Source organism: Lotus japonicus, chromosome 1, assembly GCF_012489685.1.
Source record: "Lotus japonicus ecotype B-129 chromosome 1, LjGifu_v1.2".
In the NCBI taxonomy this organism is placed as follows: domain Eukaryota; kingdom Viridiplantae; phylum Streptophyta; class Magnoliopsida; order Fabales; family Fabaceae; genus Lotus; species Lotus japonicus.
The window spans coordinates 94828188-94853227 of record NC_080041.1 but is presented as its reverse complement, the minus strand read 5'-3'; the positions used below and the strand labels follow the sequence as shown (position 1 = coordinate 94853227).

The window sequence follows — 25040 nt, the reverse complement described above, 5'->3', positions numbered from 1 at the left end:
GCCGTCGCAGTTTCACGCGTCCCTCCTTCCTACCCCCGACTTCTAGGGTAGTTTGGTCGCTCCCCGATCATTAGCGATCCAATTAGATTTAAGATTTATTCCTTCACTTTATCTTTAAGTTAGAGGGCAGAAATTTTATTGACAGCAGTATACCTTAATAGCCTTTTTATTTACTAAGGAGTTATATAAAATTTCATGCTTTCAACACATAACTAAAATTCTCGATCTCAAAAGTAATAAAGTTTCTCCAGGTTTAAAGAAGTAATGTTGGCAAAATCTATAGCAAAATCGCAAAATCCTAAGATTTTACGATTTTGCAGCACTGTTCCGATTCAAAACGCATGCAAAATCTTTTTTTGGTGGAATCCCGTAGAATCTTATATTTTAATCGTAAAATCGTAAAATCCTATTGAATCTTACGATTCTAGTATTTTTTTTAATTTTTGAAGCTGATTCCTAAAATTGGGGAAACTAGAGAGTTTTTTGACTTTGTGGAAAAAACAACCCACCACCCAGCATTTAGGGGATTTCAAAATTGAAGCTCTAATTGATTGTAGTTGCCAAATTTGAATGGTTAATTGACAAGAATTAATAACTGATTGTATATTTTGAAAAATCAACCCATCTGACCGTTTTCATACCTCTAATTGCCTATTTAATTCACTCATAGTAGAGTGAATTGAATCACGCATTCATGCTCTGTTTTCCTTCATTCTTCAACGTCTCTGTTTCATCTTTTAATTTCATGTTCTAGTACTCTTATGATTTTGGATTGAGATTATGACTTATATGGATGTTAATCTGATGAATTTTTATTCCAATTTTTGTTAAATGATGTGACTTACAAGATATCAATGCTATTTTTTTTGTTTTTCTATTTATGGTAGAATCTTACGATTCAATTTACGATTATACGATTATCCGATTTTGAACCCCTCTCCGATTCTACGTAGAATCTAGTTTCAAATAAAGTTGCCTTCGATAGTGTTTGTATCTTGCACCACTCCTCCAACTTGTAACTCTGCAAATAGCTTGGCAAATGCTGAAATCACCATAACATACCGCAAGTTTGATGAACTCCAGATCCCCATAGAGGTTAGCTTTAAAAGACAATAGTAGGATGTTGTTATTCCATCCTTTTTAAAACATTCATCAGCCACACCTCCTGAAGCACCGTGACCAGTTTTCTACACCAATCAGCTAGTTTGTAAGAGGAGCTAACCTCCTGTATCGTCTTCTTGGCAACAGCACCAAGTTTTCTTGTTATTCATACTATGGATTCATACAACACATTTTACAAAAAGTTTGACTCTTTCTTCCTTCATTTCTCTCTCTTAAATTGTGCAAGTACAATTTCTCAAAAGAAAATACTTGGATGTTGTTCCATCTTATTTGAGACCTTCATTAGTTACACCTCCAGAAGCACTAGGACTAGTCTTCATTTTCATTTATCTCGTTTTTCTCAAGTACTCTTGATGCCTTCAATGACTTTAGCTCATCTATCAACTGCATCAAGTTTTTGTAAGAGGATCCTCCCTCCTCTATAGTCTTCTTGGAAGCATCACCAAGTTTTCTTGCTTTCCTCCTCATTTCCCTGCTCTCTTCATCACTTCCCATCAACAGCGCAACAGCCTTTGCAATGTCTTCCCTTCTCACCTCCGCATCCTCACCGGCGGTTGTCCAAAGTTTGTTCTTTTTCGATCCAACTGGGACTCCAATTTCCAGGACTTCAGCTAGAAACTTCTCATTGTAAAATTGCTCTGCAAACATAGGCCATGTGACCATCGGCAAACCAGCATTCAAGCTTTCAAGAATTGAGTTCCAACCACAGTGAGTCACAACTCCTCCTATTGCAGGGTTGTCCAATATGAGAAGCTGTGGTGCCCAGTTCCATATGATATAGCCCTTGTTGCTTTCGTTCATCCTTTGCTCAAAATCTAGCAGGAAGCTCTCTCCTTCATCATCTTCACCCTTTTTCCTAACAACCCATATGAAATCATGACCTGAATTTTCAAGCCCATGAGCAATTTCAACAATCTGAGCTTGAGTGAGCCTGGTTAGGCTTCCAAAACTAACATACAACACAGAACTATCTTGCTTTGAGTTAAGCCAATTCAGCCATCCTGACTCTACTGCAAGGTCTCCATTTTGTCCCCTTTCCTTGTTAACCCATGCTGAAACTGGTCCTATGCTCCAGGCTTTGATCCCCATTGTGCTCTTGTAAAGTTGCTCATAATCACTTTCAAGTTCATGAAAGCTATTGTACAATGTTCCATAGCTTCTGCTCTCTGTTTCATATATTGCATTCAAATAATCTGTGAATTCATCCTCAGTTCTTACCCATTCTTCTAGCTGCAGAGCGGTAATCTCTATGTTATGTGGAAGGCCAGGAATTGAAAACTTCTGGGCATCAGAAACTAGCCCCTCATGAGGCTTATGCTTCCTGATAGAATGAGCAGCACAGCTTGAGAAGTAGCTTGAGGAGTAATAGTACAGCCTTGGGATTCCTAGCCTTGCAGCGGATTCCACCGTCCAAGGATAAAACATGTCTGTGACTATACAATCCGGTTGCAGATCCTGGAACAAGAGCTCTATTTGATCTTTAAGCATTATTATTCCATGACTGATTTTACCCAGCATTTCTAAGGAAGTTCCAGCTTTGATGTTTTCAACCCCTTCAGGGAGACCAACTTGGGCTGCAGGGAATTGAACCAAACTAGTTCTGATGGGATATCCAGAGGAGAAGTCACTGTCTATAACTTTCTGGAATGTCAAAGCATTAGCTGGGGTAGTGATGATGGTAGCACTAACTCCATGTTTGGCAAATATCCTTGCTGTATCTACCATGGGGTTCATATGGCCAGGGGTTAAATGTGGCAGAAAAATGACATGGAGTTGGTGCGGTTGAGACTCTATCTTCATGATAATTTGATATTAGTAGTTAGAACTACTCACTTTTCTTTCCAAACACAATCAGAGACTGAGCCTCTCTTGCAACTTTTCTCATGCATGTTTCAAGTGGTATGTAATATTCTTTTTATATGACTTGAACAGGAATCCTTCTTTGCTTGTCATTGCAATTAATTTTATCACTAAGCCGGTTCTTGTTCTCAATTGGATTTGTTTGTTTCATTTGCCTCTGCTTGGTCTGGTCTGCAGAATCATTTTATATTGGTGATTTGTTTTTTAACAGTCCTGGCATTTGTCTCCTCTTTTTGTTCTTGTATTTGCTGGTATAAGAACGGTTAGAATATTAAATAGAAGGTTCAAAACTTGGCTAGCATATTTTATGTTGAGAGAGTCAAAAGCATGTCAGTGTCTGCTTCTGTTTCTTGACAGACAACAGAATTGTTTGAAATATCAAACTTTAAAATCAAAACAGAAAAAAGATTATTGATGCCTTGCAGGCTTTGGATAACTTCTTGTTCTGTTGTTCATGTCACCTAGTTTCATTTGTACTATAAATAAATATTTGTTTTCTACTTGAACAGCTGGAAGCATAAAAGAAACAAGCCATGGATATTCAATGTTGCTACAAGGGAAACTAAATTTTCATAGAGGTCGACATCAGAAAACTTCGAATACCATCAACACAGGGATTCTAAAGTTGTGTTTTAAAGGGCGGCTCATGCTCGAGGGTAAGCCAAAGTGATTCCTTCTATCCGGCCTCCACTATTCTATAGGCCTATAATTTATATTTTTTTGTTTAGAAGTATAATATAAAGAAGAAACTTAGATGCAGTAACTTATTTTGCTGTTGTCCAATGCAAATTTAAGACATACTTTCTTAATATTTTATCTGTTTTAAGCTCAACCTCTCTTTTTTTAGCTCATGTGTTATATTTTAATTGGACAACAGTAAAAACATATATGAAACTGTACTTAAGTTTTGTCCTTATTTAAAACCATTCATTTATCTTCACCCAACAACATAAGATTTTGGGATAGTAAAGTGTTGATTGAAATCAACGGTTGAGATTGAGATCATATACTAAAAAGAGTATAATAAACTTCAATGCTTAATTGCTTATTAAATATCAACTACTCATTTCTAAATCTATTGATGTGATGACTTTGTCATCCAAAGTGACTATCACATTGTGAATCACAATCAAATATACATTTCACATGAATAGATCTCACATGACTAGATAATCTGGTAAATGTTTCGCATGATGGACTTAGGCCCAGTTTGGAAGAGCTTATTTGAGCTTATCTGACAGCATAAACTCTTATGTCGGTGTTTGGGAGGGCTTATGCAAACAGCTTATGGTCTGCCATAAGCTATTTTCAGCTTATTTTCATAAGCTACTCAGGATAGCTTATGAAAAACAGCTTATGCTTATATACAACTTATTTTTAATTTATTTCAATAAAATTTAAAATATAGCTTATGACTAAGCGCTTATGTCATAAGCGCTTATGAGCATAAGCGCTTAATTAAGCTGTTTTTTCAAACGGGGCCTTAATTTAACTCCAATAAAATATTGTCATTTCCTTCTAAATATTGGAAAAGAATGCATTGACAAACTATGTTGGGTAGGGATAGTTTCACACAACTAAAATTACTTATAAAATAGTAGAATCTGACACAACATTTTACGAGGAAAATCCTCGAAGAAAACCCAAGGGCAAAAGTAGAAAAGTGTTGATACTAGGTCGAACAAATTACAACACCTCTATCTAAATATATGGAGAACAAATTACTATTTCTCAAAATCTTATATCAAATAGTGACACATCCACAAGTAATAGCTGCTTAGCTGAATTCTAGATCCCTGTAAAATTATTATTAGCTTCAAAACTACATCCATTTTGTTCATCATGATAGAAAACCAAACAACATCATTGATCACCAGCTGCACCTAATAGAACCACAAGATGAATGCTCTTTTTCAATCATCTAGTTTACTTTTGGCAAGTGCACTAGATATCTTCAGTGATTTTAGCTCATCTATCAACTGAATCAAGTTGTTGTATGAGTGTCCACCCTCCTCTATAGTCCTCTTGGCAGCATCACCAAGTTCTCTTGCTCTCCTCCTTATTTCTTTGCTCTCTTGGCCACTTCCCATCAAAAGAACCACAGCCTTCAAGATCTCTTCCCTTCTCACTATTTCCTCTTCACCCATGCTGGTCCAAAACTTGTTTTCCTTCACTCCCACTGGGACCCCAATCTTCAAAACATCAGCTAGCAACCTCTCATTGTAAAATTGCTCTGCAAACATGGGCCATGTGATCATCGGCAAACCAGCATTCAAGCTTTCAAGAACTGAGTTCCAACCACAGTGAGTCACAACTCCTCCAATGGCAGGGTGGTCCAATATGAGAAGCTGTGGTGCCCAGTTCCATATGATGTAGCCCATTTTGCTTTCTTTCATCCTTTGTTCAAATTCTAGCAGGAAACTCTCTCCATCTCCATCTTCATCTTTTTTCCTAATGACCCACATGAAATCATGTCCTGAATTTTCAAGTCCATGAGCAATTTCAACAATCTGAGCTTGAGGGAGCCTGGTTAGGCTTCCAAAACTGACATATAACACAGACTCATTTTTCTTAGAATCAAGCCAATTTAACCACTCTGGCTCTTTCTCAAGGTCCCTAATGGTTCCCCCATTGGCCTTTCTTTCATCATTTCTGTTAGCCCAAGCTGCAACTGGTCCTATACTCCAAGATTTGGTCCCTATTGCACTATTACTGAGTTTCTCATAATCATTTTCAAGTTCATGAAAGCTATTGTATATTGTCCCATAGCTTCTGCTCTCTGATTCAAACATTGCTTCAAAATAGCTTGAGTAAGCACTCTTAGCCCTTATCCATTCAGCTAGCTGCAGAGGACTCATCTCTATGCTTTCAGGCAAACCAGGAATTGTAAACTTCTGGGTACCAGAGTCCAATTTCTCATGAGGTCTATACTTCCTGATAAAATAACTGGCACAGTTGGAGAAGCAGCTTGAGCTGTAGAAGTAAAGCCTTGGAATTCCTAGTTTTTCAGCTGACTCGACAGTCCAAGGAGAAGTCATATCGGTCACTATACAATCCGGTTTCAGATCATGAAATAGAAGCTCAATTTGATCCTGGAGCATAATTATTCCACTACTGATTTTACCCAACATTTCAAGGGAAGTGCCATCCTTGAGGTTTTCAACCCCTTCAGGGAGTCCAACTTGGGCTGCAGGGAACTGGATCACTTGAGTTCTGATGGGGTATCCATAACTGAAGTCACTGTCTATGGCCTCTTGGAATGTTAAGGCATTTGCATGGGTTGTGATAATGGTAACACTAACACCATGTTTTGCAAATAGCCTTGCTGTGTCCACCATGGGGATCATATGTCCAGGAGTTGGATATGGAACAAAAATGACATTCAGTTGGTGGGGGGATTCAGACTCCATCTCTTTTGCAATATATGAGAAGGATATATATGCTATATATCTGTTCTGTTCTGATCCTTGAGGAGGTATTGTGCGTTGTTTAATCTTGATGAGAGAAGTTTCTGTTTATGAAATACAGAATGGTTTCTTTCAATCCTAGTTTTAAAAAACAAACAAACAAATAAATAAAACATCAAAGGTAAATTACTCTAGAACCTTTCATTCATAAGATAGGACCTAAATCAAAAGAAGAAATTTCCATTTATGCATGGCAATTAAACTCGAACCCGCATGTAACCTCGACCCCAGCCCCGATTTGACCAGGTTTTTTGAAAAAACGAACCCAAACTCGAAGAGACGGGGACGGGAACAGGTTTAGGATAGCTAATACCCACCCTGAACCCGCCCCAGTATACTAGCTACATAATTTAAATATAATAGTAGTCAAATAAAATAGTTAGGGTTAAATATGTTTTTAGTTCTTGAAAATAGAAGTAAATTGGATTTCATTCCACTAAAAAAATTCATAGCTTTTAATCTCAAGAAATTAGTCCCTTGGTTCATTTTGCAGCGGCCTAAACTGCCACTAAACCAAGAATGAATAGCAGCGGTTAAAAATCGCCGCTAATACTAAAAACTGCTACAAAAAGTACGACACCGGCTAACTTCCCTGAAGAACTTCCCTCGGGTCTCTAGAAATCTATAAAAATGAAAAGCCCAAATAGAAGAACAAGCAAAAGGAGAGAGCAAAAGTAGAAAAATGTCAATAATGTTTAGGACTAAAAGCTATGAAATTTTTTTGAGAGACCAGATTTTAATTCACCCCTAAATACATATTGCACCCTAATATTTAACTCATATTTTAGTAAAAATATGATTTAATTCTTAAACTTTTTATATTTTAATTTTTTTTAAACTATTTTCGTAAATTATTTATATACATTAAAATGTCTTTGCTTTATGAAATAAAATATTTAAAATTCAGGAGGGTACGAGTTCCCGCGTGTTCTCCGAACACGACATGTTTAGGTTTGGGTTTCATATTGTCCTCCCTACATCTCTAAACCTGTTATGAGCGAGGCTTGGGAAGAGCTTAACCCGACCCGTCCTGCATGCCCCGAAGTAGAAAAGAGATTGTAAAAACATACCTCGTTTTGGAAACTCCTCATAAACTCTTTTCTCACCAAAAACGCTTTATGTAGGTACTGTTTGCTTGAAAGTATAAAGCCTTCAAACTTCATTAAGCATCATGTAAGTGGGAAGTGCTACTCTTTTTTATATGAACATTTTTAACTTGGAACCAGTAGCGTTATTGGGAACTTGGAACATTTTTAACATAGTTGTCTTTGGTATTTGTTACATAATACTTGGCTTCTAGCTTTCTCCGTCGCTGTTGTCTAGTACTTTCTTTTAGTTTCTGCTCTGTCCGGCCTTTGTGAGGTATCATTTTCATTTCTTCTTTCTCTTTACATCGACCAATCATTGTCAAGTCTTTCTTTTACATATTTGAGTTTTCTATACTTCAATTCTTTTAGCCGTCCAATTTTTTTGTCCTTTGCATTAAGCATGTTTTCTGGACTTCTCAATCAAGCAACACTAAGTTTTTTTTCGCAGTGGTGATAATTGAATTCGATTCACTCCAAACAAATGCAATTCTAATATTGCTTGAAAGGCCAGCTTTTACTGTTTTTCTTGAGTTATTTTGTAAGTGTTTGAAAGTCTATTGTATTTGCTATCCTGCTTTATAGTGGAAGGTTCACATGACAATAATATGATTTAAACATCAAGATTATTGTTATTCAACAACAAATTAGGTAGTTCTGGTGGAGATTTTTTCTCCTTTAAAATCTGCAAAATGTGCAAACAATAGTAAAAACTAAAATCTTATATCAAAACAGTCCACAAGTAATTGTTAGAATATAATAGAATATTATGTTAGAATATTCTTTATTTATAACAGTAATAACTGCTTAGCTGTACTTGCATTTTGTTCATCATGTTAGAGGGCCAAACAGCTTCATTAATCACCAGAAGCACCTCCTAGAACAACTAGATTAGTTCTCCATTTCAGTAATCTAATGCTCTTGATAGAAAACCAAACAGCTTCATTGATCACCAGCTGCACCTCCTAGAACCACAAGATTAATGCTCTTTTTCAATCATCTAGTTTACTTTTGGCAAGTGCACTAGATATCTTCAATGATTTTAGCTCATCTATCAACTGAATCAAGTTGTTGTAAGAGTGTCCACCCTCCTCTATAGTCTTCTTGGCAGCATCACCAAGTTCCCTTGCTCTCCTCCTCATTTCATTTCTCTCTTGGCCACTTCCCATCAAAAGCACCACAGCCTTTGCAATCTCTTTCCTTTTTACCACTGAATCATCCTCACCCATGCTCATCCAAAACTTGTTTTCTTTAGATCCCACTGGGACCCCGATCTTCAAAACATCAGCTAGCAACCTCTCATTGTAAAACTGCTCTGCAAACATGGGCCATGTGATCATTGGCAAACCAACATTCACGCTTTCGAGAATGGAATTCCAACCACAATGAGTCACAATTCCTCCAATGGCAGGGTGGTCCAATATCAGAAGCTGTGGTGCCCAGTTCCATATGATGTAGCCTTTCCTGCTTTCTTTCATCCTCTGTTCGAAATCTTGCAAGAAACTTTCTCCACCCTCAGCTGCATCCTTTTTTCGAATTACCCAGATGAAATTATGACCAGAATTTTCAAGCCCATAAGTGAGTTCAACAAGCTGAGCACGAGGGAGCCTGGTTAGGCTTCCAAAACTTACATACAACACAGACTCATTTTGCTTAGAATTAAGCCATTTTAACCACTCTGGCTCATTTTCAAGGTCCCCCATGTGTCCTCTATTGGCCTTTATTTCATCATTCTTGTTGGCCCAAGTTGAAACTGGTCCTATACTCCAAGATTTGATCCCCATTGTACTCTTACTGAGTTGCTCATAATCACTTTCAAGTTCATGAAAGCTATTGTAAAGTGTCCCATAGCTTCTGCCCTCTGATTCAAACCATAGTTACCAAATTCGTCATTTAGCCCAAGAACCGCATTCCAATTCATGTGAACCGGTTCGCGGTACATTTACGTACCGGTTCACAATGGTTCACGTACTGGTACTCCAACAGTTGTGTTCCGGAAAATGTATTACAATAACTTGTTTAGAGTTCAAATTTTAGAATCTTGTACCACTTATATGGGAAACATAAAGTATTTATTGTTGCAGATGAAGTTATACTCTATAATATAATAGCTATAATGACTTTTCAATTATCGATAAAAGAAAATTCTTAAACAACTATTGGAAAATGAAGATTTGATTACATAGAAAATTTTGCAATTCAATGTGTCGTCCAATTTAATAAGGTGAAACGGCTATAAAGTATAAACTCCTTTTACTTACTAATGTGCCATTCCAATACAATCATCTGCTTACATAGAAAATATTTAATATTTTTTAATTTTTTGTGAAAAAATTTACACTAAACGTACTAATTAATAAATTAGAATGTACCGCAAACCCAAATGGCGAACCAACTCTGTATACCCCCTTCGTACCGAATACTTTACAGGTCGCGTTCCACGTTCCCGTACCCGTACCTCGTACCAGAGCGTACCGCGAACCGGGTAACTATGATTCAAACATTGCATCATAGTCGCCTGAGGCCGGATTCTTAACCCTTATCCATTCAGCTAGCTGCAGAGGGGTCATCTCTATGGTTTCAGGCAAACCAGGAATTGTAAACTTGTGGGTATGAGAATCCAAGCTATCATGAGGTCTATATTTCCTTACAAAATAGCTAGCACAGCTGGAAAAGCAGCTTGAGCTGTAGAAGTAAAGCCTTGGAATGCCTAGTTCCATAGCTGAACAATCTGAAATAGAAGCTTAATTTGATCTCTTAGCATCAACATTCCATGACTGATTTTACCCATCATTTCAAGGGAAGTGCTATCCTTGAAGTTTTCAACCCCATCAGGGAGACCAATTTGAGCAGTAGGGAACTGGAGCACTTGAGTTCTGATGGGAGTAGGGAACTGGAGCACCTGAATTGAAGTCACTGTCTATGGCTTTTTGGAATGTTAAGGCATTGGCTTGGGTAGTGATAATGGTAACACTAACACCATGCTTTGCAAATAGCCTTGTTGTGTCTACCATGGGGATCATATGCCCTGGAGTTGGAAATGGAAGAATGAAACGCACCGTTTATAATGAAAAAGGGAAATAAGTCCCTAGAGAAAACAAAAGGAAAAAAAAATGATATTATATATATAGCATTGGAAAGAGAGAGAAAAAAAAAAACAAAGCTAGCCTAAAAAAAAAGTTAGAAACACGGCAGCCCCCACCCAATTATTTCCCCAAATTGACCCATTTTCTTTCTTCTCTCTCTCGTAAACCCATTTTCGTTCTCTTTCAACACAGCAACTTCTTCTTCTAACCTCTTCTTCATCAATTTCTTATCTTCACCAAAGAACCACACCAGATACTCACCATAAAATGCTATATTTGAAGAAGATGCTGAATTGTTTAACGTGGGAGGCTTTTGATTAGTTTTGGGTGCTAGGGATTATGCTTTAAGAGAGGAAAAGGGTATCCACCCAGTGAAGAGTACTCACTTGAGCTCATTGAGGTATATTCATAATCCAAAAAATTCTAAAGATTGGTATTCTAGTCTATGTTAGTTTTGAGTAAATTAATTTTAGGGATTTGAGCTCACAATTAGGGATTTCATGGTTGCTTTTGGATAATAGGTAGCTAAATTAAGTTCCCAAAGAGTTGAAATTTGTTGTTGATGTTCAGACTTGCCGATCACGGACTCATCCGGGCATCTTGAAGTTGTTGGGAGCACTCCTCTTGATTCTTCATAGTTGTGAGTGGTTTATGACCATTGTGGCATATTTTTAATTACTCTATGTTTATGGTTTTGACTATTTTATTATAACTTGAAGTATCTATTTATTTAAAATTGGGGGAACATCCTTTCATTCACAATACTATCTTTTATTGAGTTATTTAAGGATATGCAATAAAAAATGAATAATGAATTCGAGAATGATTTTAGTTTGTTTTAAGTTATGAAGTTACAAACTTTATGTATTGAATCATGTTGGGTTGAGAATGACATCTTGATGAGCTTTGATAATTATTGAGAACATTCATATTTGAAACTTTGATATGAGATTGCTTATGATTTTGAAAAGATAATTGTGGGAATACATGTTAGAACCCCGTAGCCGTTAACGGAGGTAACGGCCTAGGTGCACCTAGTTATTTGATTCCGGGTGGAGAGGGCTATCCGTTAGATGGAGCCGCCAATGCACGGAAAGGGCTATCAACGAGATGTAGCTTCCCCCGATGAGATTGATGAGATATGACATGATTCCGGGTGGAGAGGGTTATCCGTTAGATGGAGCCGCCTCTTGGATACGATAATCCTTAAGAGGAAAGGGCTATCAACGAGATGTAGCTTCCCCCGATAACACGATGTGACTTGAGAAAGGAAAGGGCTATCCGTTGGATGGAGCCGCCCCTAGGGGAAAGGCCACCCCGTAGGAGGAAAGGGCTATCAACGAGATGGAGCCGCCTTATGATTATGGTTCTCTCATGCGTGTTCCCTATTGTATTTGGATTATCAGATTTTGAGTGATTTTATAAATTGAAAATGCTTTAACCGCATTATGACTCTTTAAGTTTTCTCTATGTCAAAGTGACAGTGATTTGAGTTAGTAAAGCATGAAGCTTTTACCATGCCATATATGTTTATGAAAGTGATTTGAGTTACTTGACTTGATCAAATGTCATATTTATCCTGAGTTTTAAAGAGGAAATCGTGCCTATGATGTTCCCCTTCTAGTTCATGGTGGTTTATAGGCCCTCACTAAGTCTTTGTGACTTACCCCCTCCTTATTTCCATTTCAGATTCACAAGTAGCTGAGTAGGAGGTTGCTTCAGTTGCAGTTTGCACAGTTACTTCTTTTTGGTAGGCCTCCTACTGTTGGTGGCCATGTTGATGTCTTTTGTTGATCTTTTTGGTATTCTGCAGCTATAGGAAATATGCAATAGTTATATTTTGTAAAGTGTAAAAGTTCTACGATGTATTTGATGATGTCACTTCTTGGATAATGGATATGTGTAGATTTGGATCTCTGGCTGAATGATATACCTCTCTAGCAGGTCTTGTTATTTTGTAAAAATGTAGAAATACAAAGGAAACTTTGTCCAATTATCGTTTGAGCTTCGTAAGCATGTTTCTTTCTTTATAAGAGGTATTGCGGAAACGAATCATGTGAAAGCAGGCTTGCTAGGCTATGGTAATAGCTTATGCGCCGGTTACGGCTTAGGTTTGGATCGTGACAAAGAAAAATGACATTCAATTGGTGGTGGGGTTGAGATTCCATTGCTTTTCAAATCTATGAGAAGGATGTATAGTATGTGGTTCTGTTCCTTGGGGAGATATCGTGTGTTGTTTAAATCTTGATGAGAAAAGTTCCTGAATGATTTTCAAGCCTAGTTTTGGAAAACAAACAAATAAATAATCATGAAAGGCTACTAATTGCAATAAAATCTGTGTCTGAATGATAGTTCAAGTGGTAAGAGCTAGAGGACGTATGGGTTGGGTGAGAGAGGTCCAGGGTTCAATTCCTGAAGGGCGCAATTTATCTTTTCGCTGTACTAAAAAAAATTACAATAAAAACCTTCATTCTGCCCAATCATAGGATGGATGGAACCTAAATAGCTGAAGAAGTTCCCATATAGGAAAAATATTTCGTAAATTCTATTGTTACATCTCTTTTTAAGTCAGAATCTAGTGGTGGAAGTGGAAATGTATGCGATGTAAGAACAAGAGTTATTGACTACAATAAGGGTGAGATATGAAAATTGGTGTTTGGCGAGCGACAAGATAATGAGATAATCTACTAAAATGCTTATGAATGATGGTGTTAGAGGCTTTTAGAAGTTAAAAAAATTTGGAGATAAAAAAGTTTTACATCATTTAAGGTACCGTACCCTCATTTAAATTAAGGTACCACAATAACCACCAAAAGATTTTAGAAACATAGCTGGTTATGGAAACTGCTCGGAAGCACTTCCTTATCTCACCAAAGACGGTGTGTGTGGGTGGGTGGGTCTGTGTGCTTGGAAGCGGAAAGATGATGATAATATAATGAGTGCAGTGCCTCATGAAACATTTTTTTTTTTGGAGATGTGTGTTGTTTATAATCGTAGCAGGTGCTGTGTGATTGAAAGTTGAATGATGACAAATTGATAGTGTTGAGTGCAGTGCTTCGTGAAACATGCTGCTTGACCAAGTAAAATGTGAGAGAGTTCTGTAATGTTTAATTAACCATATGCTGGCCTGTGGAATATTAAAATATCACCATTTTAACAACTTTTTATACCCTTAATACATACCAACTTTGAACTTATTCAAAGGAGGTTAGTGTTTCATTGCCGTCGTTAATTGTTTAATCATGGAGTCGATTTTTACTTTAGCCGTCCCTAGCTATTAACTAGTAATTTCTTTTATGCTCTATTTAAATGAAGAGGGAAGATGAATAGAGAGAAAAAATTATTAAAAAAGTATATTTTCATAGATTGTTTAGTATGATAGAAATATAAGTGAATAAAGTTGATAATAATTTAATATTATCGTTGGCCAAAAGTAGACATTTGTCTGCTTTGCGTCAAATGTGACCAAGTGCAACTTGTTGGAAGCTAGGTAATCAGTGTACACTAAAGGCCTCAACAAACACAATTTCCACTAAAGGCTAACACTAATTTTAGCATCGGCTCAAACGGCCATCGACTTGGTGGACATTAGATCTAGCATTCGACAAGCCAACGCAAAATATTGACAAATTAGCGTGTTTTTACATATGCACATAACCAAAAAAATTCCTCATGTAGGTTATGACAAAATTATTATAGGACATTAATTTGTTGCATTATCCTGATTTCATAGTCAATTTGTTTTGTTTTTTCTTAACATGAATTGGCCTCACACATACATTATATATACGGACTTCAAATGCAGTGGTTCACGGTGGTGTGCATAGCTGGGAGCATGATGGAACAGTTAGGATGCACAATGGGTGAGGTAATCCGCAAAAGGCACTCAAACGCTCAATAAGTTCAAGATAAGAGAGAGAAATCTCAAGGAGAGATTTATTATGGTCCTCTAAAAACTTGTGCAAGATTACACATTTGCTTTTTGACCTGCAGTAATAGGTTTAGCAGGTTTTAAAAAAAATTAAAAAACATATATATATATTAGTAAATTAATTAATAAAGGATTAGGTTAATTAGTGAATAAATTATTCTGCTCCTTCCTGATCTGGGATTAATTTCTAATCCCTACCCTTCATCTTATATTCACGGTAATCAACTTATCTTCAACCTCATCCATCATTCTTCATCTTTCAACCACAACCTAAACCCAGATTTTTCAAAACTCATTTGAAAATGACAATAGAAACCAAAATCTGAGAACAAAAAATAGCAACAAAGCTCTCTATGTCCATAATCTGAGTTTTGTGCGGTTGAAAGAGGTGGTGGTTGTGATTGATTTGGGATCAAAAAAAATATTTATTCAATCAAAGCCAAGTGTTACAGAAGAATCATCACCATGGGATGCAACAGAAAAGACAATATTAGCAATTAAAAGCAATCATCATCGTATATCCATGAAGTTTGAATCTGTACGCCTCACTTGATAAAAATTAGAACCAGTTAGAGATAATAATCTTCATGGAGAAAACTGCCATTCAAGAGTAAGGAGATCTCTTTCTCATCAACCCACGAAGCAAAAAACCCAGATCTAACCCCAGCAATCCATCCCCACCTGCAACCGAAACCGAGAACCCAGATCCACAACTTCAACTTCAACTCCAGAAAACTTCAAATGCAAAAAATCCAGAAACATGGCTTTGAGTTTCTCCTCTTCTGCTATAGCCGCCACCTCCTCCTCCTCTCCCATGGCTACGCCGCCGCCACCATCTCCTTCTCTTCCTTGAACCCGCACCATCTCCTTTCCTCACCCAGAATCACGCACCACCAACTCCTCTCTCTCTCTCCCTGATCACGCAGGAGGTTGTCAACGAGACATGGAAGTTTCGCGAAGGTGGTAGATGGGTCGATCTGTGGTGAGGGTTCGGCGACGGTGGCTGGTGACGGTGAAGGAGGCAGATCACGAGTTCCGATCCGCTGCTCCTCTCTCGCGCCGCCACAAGCTCTAGATCTGAAGAAGAATTCCCATATCTGGTTCGATCTGGCTAGGTTGAAGTGTAGTGCGGTGGAGTTCGAAGAAACGGCTCTGGAATTGGTTGAGGATGGTGATGGAGGTCCGTGATTTTGAACGGAGGAGAGGAGTGGTGGTCGGCGGTGCACCACCATCACCATACCCAGATCTGAAAACTCATTTTTTTGTTTCATTCTTCAATATTCCTGTGTGATGAGGAGGGGAGGAAGATGGAAAAGATTTGGGGTTGAGTTTCAGATCTGGGGTGAGGTTCTGAAATATGGGTTGAAGAAAATGATGTGAAGAAGATGAGTGATGAAGATGATAAGATTAAGAATAAGTGTTTTTTGTCGTCGGTATTGTCGTCGGGTTGAGTTTCAGATCTGGGGTGAGGTTCTGAAATATGGGTTGAAGAAAATGATGTGAAGAAGATGAGTGATGAAGATGATAAGATTAAGAATAAGTGTTTTTTGTCGTCGGTCCGTGAGTTCTCATCGGTATTGTCGTCTTGTGGTGTAGTTCCTGGAGCAGAGGTGGAAGGAATCTGGATCCTCTCCAGCAATGTTTTTTGTCCAGCCCCTCCTGCAGCACTCTTGACCATTAGATGTATCTTACGGTTCAGAAAATTAACTGCAATAAAACACTCAAAAAATAATTATACATTAAATGACAACCGTTTGTTGCATCTAACGGTGCAAAAATGAAAGCTGTATTCACGTTTCCTTCTCCCTCACATTTGTGCGCGCATCTTCTCCAAGGACTCCTCTGCTTTTCATTTTTTGGTGTGCCTCATGCAAGTATCAGTTCCAAATCAATTGACACAATTTGTCCAAATTTACCAATTCCAATTATTACAATTGCATTCATAAGCTTATGGTTCTCTGTCTGTCAAAATAGTGCAAGAAAAAAAGTAACGTTGCAGGAACCAGATCTTGGCTAAGAATACAAAGAAGATAATGGATAAATAATACACATGTACTTTGACAGAGGGGAATAAAAACTATCAGGTCTCGACCACCAATTCCAGCGTCAGAGGGTGGGCAAGGTTGGCAACAACGGAGGAGGGTCTCTAGCAGTGGTGGGTGTCGAGGTTGGGTTCTTCCCGACGACAGGGTAGGGTGAGGGAGAAAGAACTTGAGGCTTGGGATTTTTCATTAATTAAACCCTATTTGATTTCAACCCTTAGATTGATCTCACAATTGAGATTAATTTTCAAAATGTAATTAGCATATTTTCAGTACTAGAATTTTTTGAACCATGATTTTTTATTCACATTTTCTTTATTTATGGTGTGGTGTGGTTTTTGTTGTATCCCTTTTCTCCTCATTCCACTAATCCACCCTGTGTTTTGGGAAAACCATGTGATTTTTCCTCTTCTTGAACAGTTTTGGCGTCAGTACTGTTGTTGGCATTGTTGGCTATTAGAACAGAGTAAATTGAGGACAAAGTAAACCCTCCCCATTCCATTCCAGCTCATATGACCTTCTTTGATAAAGAGCAATAAAGAAGGCCAAAAAAACAAAAACAAAAACAAAGCCCAAAAATCCATATTACAATCTCCTGAGCGCATATGTCTTATGTCTTGCTTTCTATATTTAGTTTATAATCTAAATCTCCACTATTAATATTAAGAGTAAATTACACTTCACTACCTTGAGGTTTCTGTATATGACACTAAATTCCAAACTTACGCAAATATTACACTTCACCCCATCCACTATTTATTACTTGCGAATTTTGTTACCAATTTATTTCACCAATATTTTCCATCGAATTTCTCTTCAAAATTGAGTAAAATTCTTACAAAATTATATTTGTAGGTAGATTCCACAGATATTAAGTGCAATTTTCTCTAATTTTCCATTTATTTATTTTTTTGTAATCTTTCCTTTTTTTTCTTTTAACATGGTCCTTTTAAAATTTTTATGCAAGTGTTATAAGAATTAAAGTATAGTTTGTTTTAGATTAGTTTTGTGAAAATTAAAAATTTTAAATTGCTATGATTCCAGATCGATTTTTTATTCTCCAAACATTTTGGTTGTGTTTCAATGAATTTAAATGACTAATTTTAATTTAAAGGTAGGATTCGTTCAAGTTGCCACCTCGATCAAATAAACATCTGCAGATTTCACTCAAAGGCATCAACCATGTGAAGCGATTTCAAAATCTAAGCAATCAACCATGAGAATAATATTGTGCAACGATTCATATTTTTTTTTTGGTACATCGGAAAAGGCACAACGATTCATATTAATCATTCAATAAACACAATTGGAGAGTAACACAATAAAATTAATTTGAAATTTGGAATTATAGCAATTTAGAATTTGAGTCTTTACATTAGTAACCTAAAATAAACTAAACTTTAACTCTTAAAACACTTGCATAAAAATTTTATAAGGATCATATTAAAAGAATGTAAGAGGAATGAAAGACTAAAAAAATAAAAGGAAAAATTGGAATTGCACTAATTATCTGTGGAATTACTTGTAGACATAGTTTTGCAAAATTTTTACTTAAATTTGAAGAAACATTCGTAGGAAAATATTGGTGGAGTAAATTGGTAACAAAATTCGCAGGTAATAAATAGTAGGTGGGGTGGAGTGTAATATTTGAGTAAGTTTGGAGTTTAGTGTCATATAAGGAAACCTCAAGGTAGTGGAGTGTAATTTACTCTAATATTAATATGTAGTTATTTTTAGGGGTATTCGCAGTTTGGTTTGGACCAATTTTTGGTTTCCAATCAAAATTTATTGGTTCGGTTTCTATCGATTGTTAGAAAATAAATTCCAAAACCAAACCGAACTGAACCGGTGATGAACTTGGATCAGTTCGATTCATCGGTTTCACAACTTCTTTTTATTTGTCAATATCAATTCCACAACTTTAAATATATAGCAATCACATATAATTCACAACTTAACAATGCATAAAAATCGCAAATCAATAACTCAACCATAGTTTAATCACAAATCCATAATCCATAATCAACAACTTAAATACTTAACAATGTATAAATGCTTAAAGTAATGTTTAATATTATACCGTTACAAATTAATCAAAGTTTTCAATCAATAAGAGGTTGCTTTTGTTGTAAAAAAAAACCATTACAAATTAATAATAGAAAATAAAAAACATAATAAGTCTAACAAACATAAAAAGTCTAACATAAACAATATTTCTTCAAAACATTTCTTTAATAAATACACATATATATATATATATATTTTATAAATTACTAAATATCATATATCATCGGTTCGGTACATCGTTTATTGGTTTTAAATTTTTCAAACCATGAACTAAACCAATTTTTATTGGTTTTTAACGGTTTGGATCGGTTTTGAACCGAATAACAAAAAAAATTGATCAAATTTCTTTGGTTCGGTTCGGTTTGATCTAATCCGATGAACACCCCCTAATTATTTTATTTAAGTACATGTCACTCTGACGCTACGCTGTCTCTCCTATACTATTGTTGGATCAATAGAAAAATTAATTAATTTGTAAGTTCTTCACACTTAAAAGTATTTTTTTTACACTTCAAACTTAATTTTATAACTATATCTTTCAAAAAAAGTTTCTAATAGTTTTCAGAAGGAGAAAAAAAAAAGTTTCTAACTATATATGCAATAAAAACATTAATTAAGTTATATAAAAAAATAGGAATAGGGTTATATAACGTTTTGGTCCCCATATAATATGCTAAATTTGAAAAATTCCATTTTCAGAGCAAAGTTTGGTCAAACCCTACAATTTGAGAAACTACCTGGTTTTGGGTCCTGTCGGAGTGCAGTCCGGTGACATTTACCCTATGACTTCAGCGATCTTACGTGTAATTGCTACATTACTTCACCAATTTATGTTGATTAGTGAGTTAGTGACAAAGGTGATCGGGCAACCACCTCCAACAATCAGGTAGTTTATCAAACAATAGGAATCATTTTCCAACTTAGCCTATTGTTACAAGGACCAAAATCTTACTTAACCCTAAAAAATAATATGAAATAGGCTTAATTCCATTATTCGTCCCTGATCTATCAAGATTGTGCAATTTTAGTCCCACTATTTTAAAACGAGCAATTTGCGTCCCTCTTATTTGTGTCGTGAGCAATTTTAGTCCATCCGTTAATGTTCCGTCTAAAATGTGACGGAAAAGAGTGATGTGGCCATCATTAATTGAGTTGGCACCCAACAAAGCATCCACGTAATTATTTTAGAAAATTAATTTCATACTAACAAAACAAAAAAATAAAATAAAAAACAAACCCTCTCAATCTGCCTCACGCTTCCACCCTCTTTCTCCTCTTCTTTTTCTTCATCTCCCTCACGCTTTCATCTTCATTCCCAGTTAACACCCTGAAGCAAACCCAGAACCCAACCTTCTTCTTCTTCCTCTTCTCCTTCTCAACCCCATGACCCAGATGGAACTCCAAATCAGAAAAATAAACCCTCATCTCCCTTCCACACTGAGCAAACATAGACAAATTTCAGCCCGGTTATCTACCAGATCTGCTCCCTCTCCATGATTTCCCTCAAAGGAAAGACCTTTCCTCAGAGACGCTAGTGGCAAGGGAAAGAGTCGTTGTGCTCAACAACGCAGAGGCTGGAGCGGCGGCGGATTCGTTGGCCGAGAAGAGGCGTCGAGACTGGTGGTGGCCCTAATCCCTCAAGGCCTGTCCCGATCTGTTACGATTTCCCCATCATCTCGCTTTCTCTCTCTCTCTCTCTCTCACTCTTTCTCAATTTTGTGGTTTGTTGGAAGATGAGGTTGTGTAGGTGGAGGAAAAGGTTGGGTAACTGAACCCACACGGAGAAACCAATTCGCTAAGTTCATCCAATTTCATCTATTTTCGCAATCACGTTTCTCTTCACATTTATGTGTCTGTATGCGTTGGATAAAGTTTGCTTGTGATGTTGTAATTGCATGGTTGTAATAGTGGATGGTGATACTGCTATTTTTCTTCTTAGTAGTTTCTGGATCTCGGTTTAGTTTGCTCTTAGGTGGAGAGGGATTTTGGTGGCTTGGGTTAGAATCCGTGTGTATTTTTTTTTGGCTAGTAATTGCTTCTTTGATGGAGAGGGACCTGGTTGAATTATGAAAGTGAATTGATAGGACGCAACACGTTAATTAGGGAATTGGAAGAGAAGGAGAAGAAAGAATTGTTTATGGGAAGAAAAAGATGAAGAAGAGGGGGTGCAGAAGATGGTCGGGTTGCATTCTGAATTTTTTTTTGGTTTTAATGTATTAATTTAAATACATCAAATGGTTTGGATAATAATTATCTATGTGGATTTATTTTTTAGATGACATGTCAATTAATAAAGTCCACATCATCAAACATTAACAGATGGACTAAAATTGCTCACTACACAAACAAGAGGGACGCAAATTGCTCATTTTAAAATAGTGGGATTAAAATTGCACAATCGTAATAGATCAGGGATGAAAAGTGAAATTAAGCCTATGAAATATCTTCCCCTGCATCATCGTGGGCCATTCACAATTTTGATCTGACCTAAACCTTTAAAAGCCAAATCTTGCAGAAACGATAAGTCTACACGGGACACGACTCTTTCACCGCCTTCTCCTTTTGCATCAATCTCATACATACTGTTTCCTTTCGAGGTAATTTTCGAATCAATCTAATCTGTGCTGATTTAATGTGCAGTTCGTTCTTTCTCTGATTTTGTTTGTCAATTTTGCGCCATATTTAGGGTCTTCAGGTTCTGTTTTCTCATTTCTGAGATTGAAATTCATGTTAATCTCAACTTGTGGATGCCTATTGATTGCTGTGGTTGCTTCTACCTTATGATTGCTCTTGCTTATGTATTCCTCCAGTGAAACTGGTTCTCATTTTGATTTTATATTATTTTAGTCAAAGATTTTATATTCAAAGCTTCAGCAAGAACTGGCATGTAATTGATACAAAAATATTCCTTGGAAGCTTGTGAACATGCTTATTACGTTAGAAATTCTCTGTAGATGTTCTATATGTATTTCCTATAAACTTAAGATGGTTATCGCTGGTGCTGGGTCTCCTACCACATGCCTATACATTAGTTGTTTAGAAAATTTCTGTAGATGTTCTAGTTGGCTATTCTGTGAACTTAAGATGGTCAACCCAGAATATTATTTGGGTGTTTCATTGCATTTATACTACATTATTTTGCCAAGTCTTTCAAAGGGCTTACAAAGTTCTCTAATGACTATTTCTATAGCATCTACTGTACAATGTTTGGGTTTGTTTACACTATCTTCATTTGGTGTTGTAGGTCACGTTGAATCTTAAATTAACGGTTTCCATCAAATCCTTCGTGTGCAAGTGAAATTTTTTGAATCATGATAAGTTATTTTATGTCCTATGCATGTGAAATTATAGTTTTTTGTTTCTTGTATGTTTAAAATTCTCTTGTATAATGTTTTTAGCTAATAATTCATTGTATTATAAATTAAGAAAATTTAATTTTTTGTCAAGAAATTTTGTAAATTAAAGTAATCTAATTTACAAAGAGTCAAAGGCGCACGTATAGAAATATGTCTGTCTGTGCCTATCATTGCAAGGTTGATGTTTGCTCTTGAAAACCTGACACTGCCTATCTCATCTTTATTTGTCACATGTTCTTCCTTTCTTCCTTCAGATAATTAAACTTTTTTTTGTTCTTTCTACATATTAGAAGAGCTTCCATGGAGAACGGAGATATCCCTGAGGATGCCAATGAGCGTATGTACACATTTTATTTTTTGTTTATTTTTGGAATTTCTCTTTGCTTCTATATATGCCTATGAATCTGATTCTTGTGTTTTCTGTATTTCGGCATTTACAGATTGCCCAGGTCCTCAATCTGATTCTGCTGGGAAATCAGATGCCTGCGAAGGATGCCCAAATCAGCAAATTTGTGCCACTGCTCCTAAAGGACCTGACCCTGGTAACTGTTTCCTTATGTTTTTATGCCTCATTGCCTCCTTCCAATAAATATCAGCAGCTTTAAAATGATTTATTTTTATAAGGTTGTATAATTATCGTTGGAATTTGGGACTTTTTCACATTATGTTGTGAATCTAATTTGCCCTCCTAGTACTTAGTAGACATTGCTAATAGTGTGATTTCTCCCCAGCCTTGTTGTTATCACTACTTATATGGGTTGACTTGCTAGGAAAGGGAGTGAATCATCCCATTCATAGTTTCATACCCTTGTATATTATGGATTATGGGAATCCCATCGTCTTTTCAAGAAACCTAAAGTGAGGACTAAAGAAATATTTGATGTGGTGTTGTTTTGCCTTTGTCAATATTTAATCTAGTTCTGTTTAATTCCTTGGAAATTTGATAGTAGGTATTGCTTTGTGAAGGATTTATTATGTGATTGATGAATATTTTGGGTATTAGAATGAAAGCTTCAAATTAGATTCTTTTCTGACTGTCCTGTTTACCATCCAAGTGTTGAGAAATTAATAAAAATACCATTTAGTTAGATTGATTTGATCCTGATGTATAAGAAAATTTTAGAATTTTGTTTCTTGAAGTTTCTAGGCTTTTAATCAGTATGTGGATCCTTGGAACTGATTGTTTTATCCTAAAATTTTCTCTTATCATTTTTCTCCTTTATTTAATGGTTAATGGTGATAAAGCTTTTTTTTTCTTAATGGCAAAATGGTTACTTTCTTGCTGTAATTTTTCCTTTAGGATTCATAGCGTGAGTCTGGATGGGTATTCCATAATTTTAGATAAATTAAAATGACAGATAATTGTATTGCATCAATCAATTCAGAATTTTGACCACAATGTCTTTTACATTTGTTTCTGCAGATCTGGTTGCCATTGCAGAAAGGATGGCCACTGTGAAACATAAGATACTGGTCTTATCAGGGAAGGGAGGAGTTGGCAAGAGCACTTTTTCTGCCCAGCTCGCATTTGCTTTAGCTGCAAGGGATTTTCAAGTGGGTCTTCTTGACATTGATATTTGTGGTCCAAGCATTCCAAAGATGCTTGGCCTAGAAGGTCAAGAGATACACCAGAGCAACCTTGGGTGGTCTCCAGTTTATGTGGAATCCAACCTTGGTGTCATGTCAATAGGGTTTATGCTTCCGAATCCTGATGAAGCTGTTATCTGGAGAGGTCCGCGCAAAAACGGGCTCATCAAGCAGTTCTTAAAAGATGTCTATTGGGGTGAGCTTGACTTTCTAATTGTTGATGCTCCACCTGGAACCTCTGATGAACACATTTCGATTGTTCAATGCCTTGATGCCACTGGAGTAGATGGTGCAATCATAGTTACCACACCTCAACAAGTCTCGCTTACTGATGTGAGAAAAGAAGTGAATTTCTGCAAGAAAGTTGGAGTGAACGTTCTTGGAGTTGTAGAGAATATGAGTGGCCTATCTCAGCCCATTACAGATTTCAAGTTTCAGAAGTTGACAGATAGCGGTGAGGAGAAAGATGTTACAGAGTGGACTTTGGAATACATGAGAGAAAAAGCGCCAGAATTGCTGAATTTGATTGCTTGCACTGAAGTATTTGACAGTAGTGGCGGTGGAGCAGTGAAGATGTGCAAAGAAATGGAGGTACCATTTCTCGGTAAGGTTCCGTTAGATCCGAAGCTTTGTAAGGCTGCTGAAGAAGGTAGATCCTGCTTTGGTGATAAGGATTGTTTTGTGAGTGCTCCTGCGTTAAAGAATATTATAGAGAAGTTGTTGGAAACTAATGGGTTGTCCATGTCCATGGTAAATGAAGTTTAGGAGAGTTTGTTTAGTGTGATCTTTTAAGTTGAGTTTACTTTTGTCTCTAAACCTCTTTGCCTAGAAGAATTTGATATTTTGTCATAAGGCGTGTGACATTTATATGATATGGGATTAAGACAATTAGAGACTAAATTATATACTTTTATTGGGGGCTGGTTACTCTCTTATAAAAGAAAGTATAGTATGCTAAAAAAATATAGTAATTTAAATTTAAATTAATAAAAAGTTTAATTTCAAATTTCCTTCTTCAAATGCTATGTCTTATTTGATTAACTTTATACTTTTAAACCATTAAGAAAAGATTTATAATTCACTTAAATAAAGGTAAGCACAACAATATTTTATTTATAGAAAAATATGTGATTGACTATCAATTCTTGAGATTGAAAATAAAAGATGTAATTGATCAATTGTTTATTTACTTCAAACTCTGTTTTGATTTGATTCTTTTAAAAGCAATTAAGTTTCATGATAATTCAGGGGCTAGTTTAAGATTTAAAAAATTTTAGGGGGCCGAACTAGGAGTTATAATTAATAGTAATTCCACAAAATTTTAGGGGGCCTAACTAGGAGTTTTATGTGAAAGCTCATACGATGAGTACGTATTGGAAATTAAAATTTTTAGAGTTACCACGGCTCACGCCTGATATGGTCACGACGCATGATCAT

The 25040-nt window shown here is 36.3% G+C and overlaps 3 protein-coding genes and 1 pseudogene across 4 annotated transcripts; 1 reads left to right on the top strand and 3 right to left on the bottom strand.

Moving 5' to 3' along the window:
- Positions 1 to 1431: 1431 nt before the first annotated feature.
- Positions 1432 to 2922, bottom strand: LOC130712973 (soyasapogenol B glucuronide galactosyltransferase-like). Its single transcript, XM_057562785.1, has one exon. The coding sequence runs from the start codon at positions 2920 to 2922 to the stop codon at positions 1432 to 1434; it is 1491 nt and encodes a 496-aa protein (XP_057418768.1).
- Positions 2923 to 4895: 1973 nt separating this feature from the next.
- Positions 4896 to 6392, bottom strand: LOC130728012 (soyasapogenol B glucuronide galactosyltransferase-like). The gene has a single exon (XM_057579331.1). The coding sequence runs from the start codon at positions 6390 to 6392 to the stop codon at positions 4896 to 4898; it is 1497 nt and encodes a 498-aa protein (XP_057435314.1).
- A 2134-nt stretch (positions 6393 to 8526) lies between these two features.
- LOC130712964 (soyasapogenol B glucuronide galactosyltransferase-like) lies at positions 8527 to 15415 on the bottom strand (annotated as a pseudogene).
- A 4506-nt stretch (positions 15416 to 19921) lies between these two features.
- Positions 19922 to 24510, top strand: LOC130728011 (cytosolic Fe-S cluster assembly factor NBP35-like). Of its 2 annotated transcripts, none has more exons than XM_057579330.1 (4): positions 19922 to 21257; positions 22310 to 22353; positions 22457 to 22558; positions 23440 to 24510. In XM_057579330.1, the coding sequence occupies exons 2-4, from the start codon at positions 22317 to 22319 to the stop codon at positions 24366 to 24368; spliced, it is 1068 nt and encodes a 355-aa protein (XP_057435313.1). In that variant the 5' UTR covers positions 19922 to 21257; positions 22310 to 22316; the 3' UTR covers positions 24369 to 24510. The 2 variants fall into 2 exon arrangements, with proteins under 2 accessions (XP_057435313.1, XP_057435312.1); XM_057579329.1 differs by having other exon boundaries at positions 19924 to 21257; positions 22307 to 22353.
- Positions 24511 to 25040: the final 530 nt, after the last annotated feature.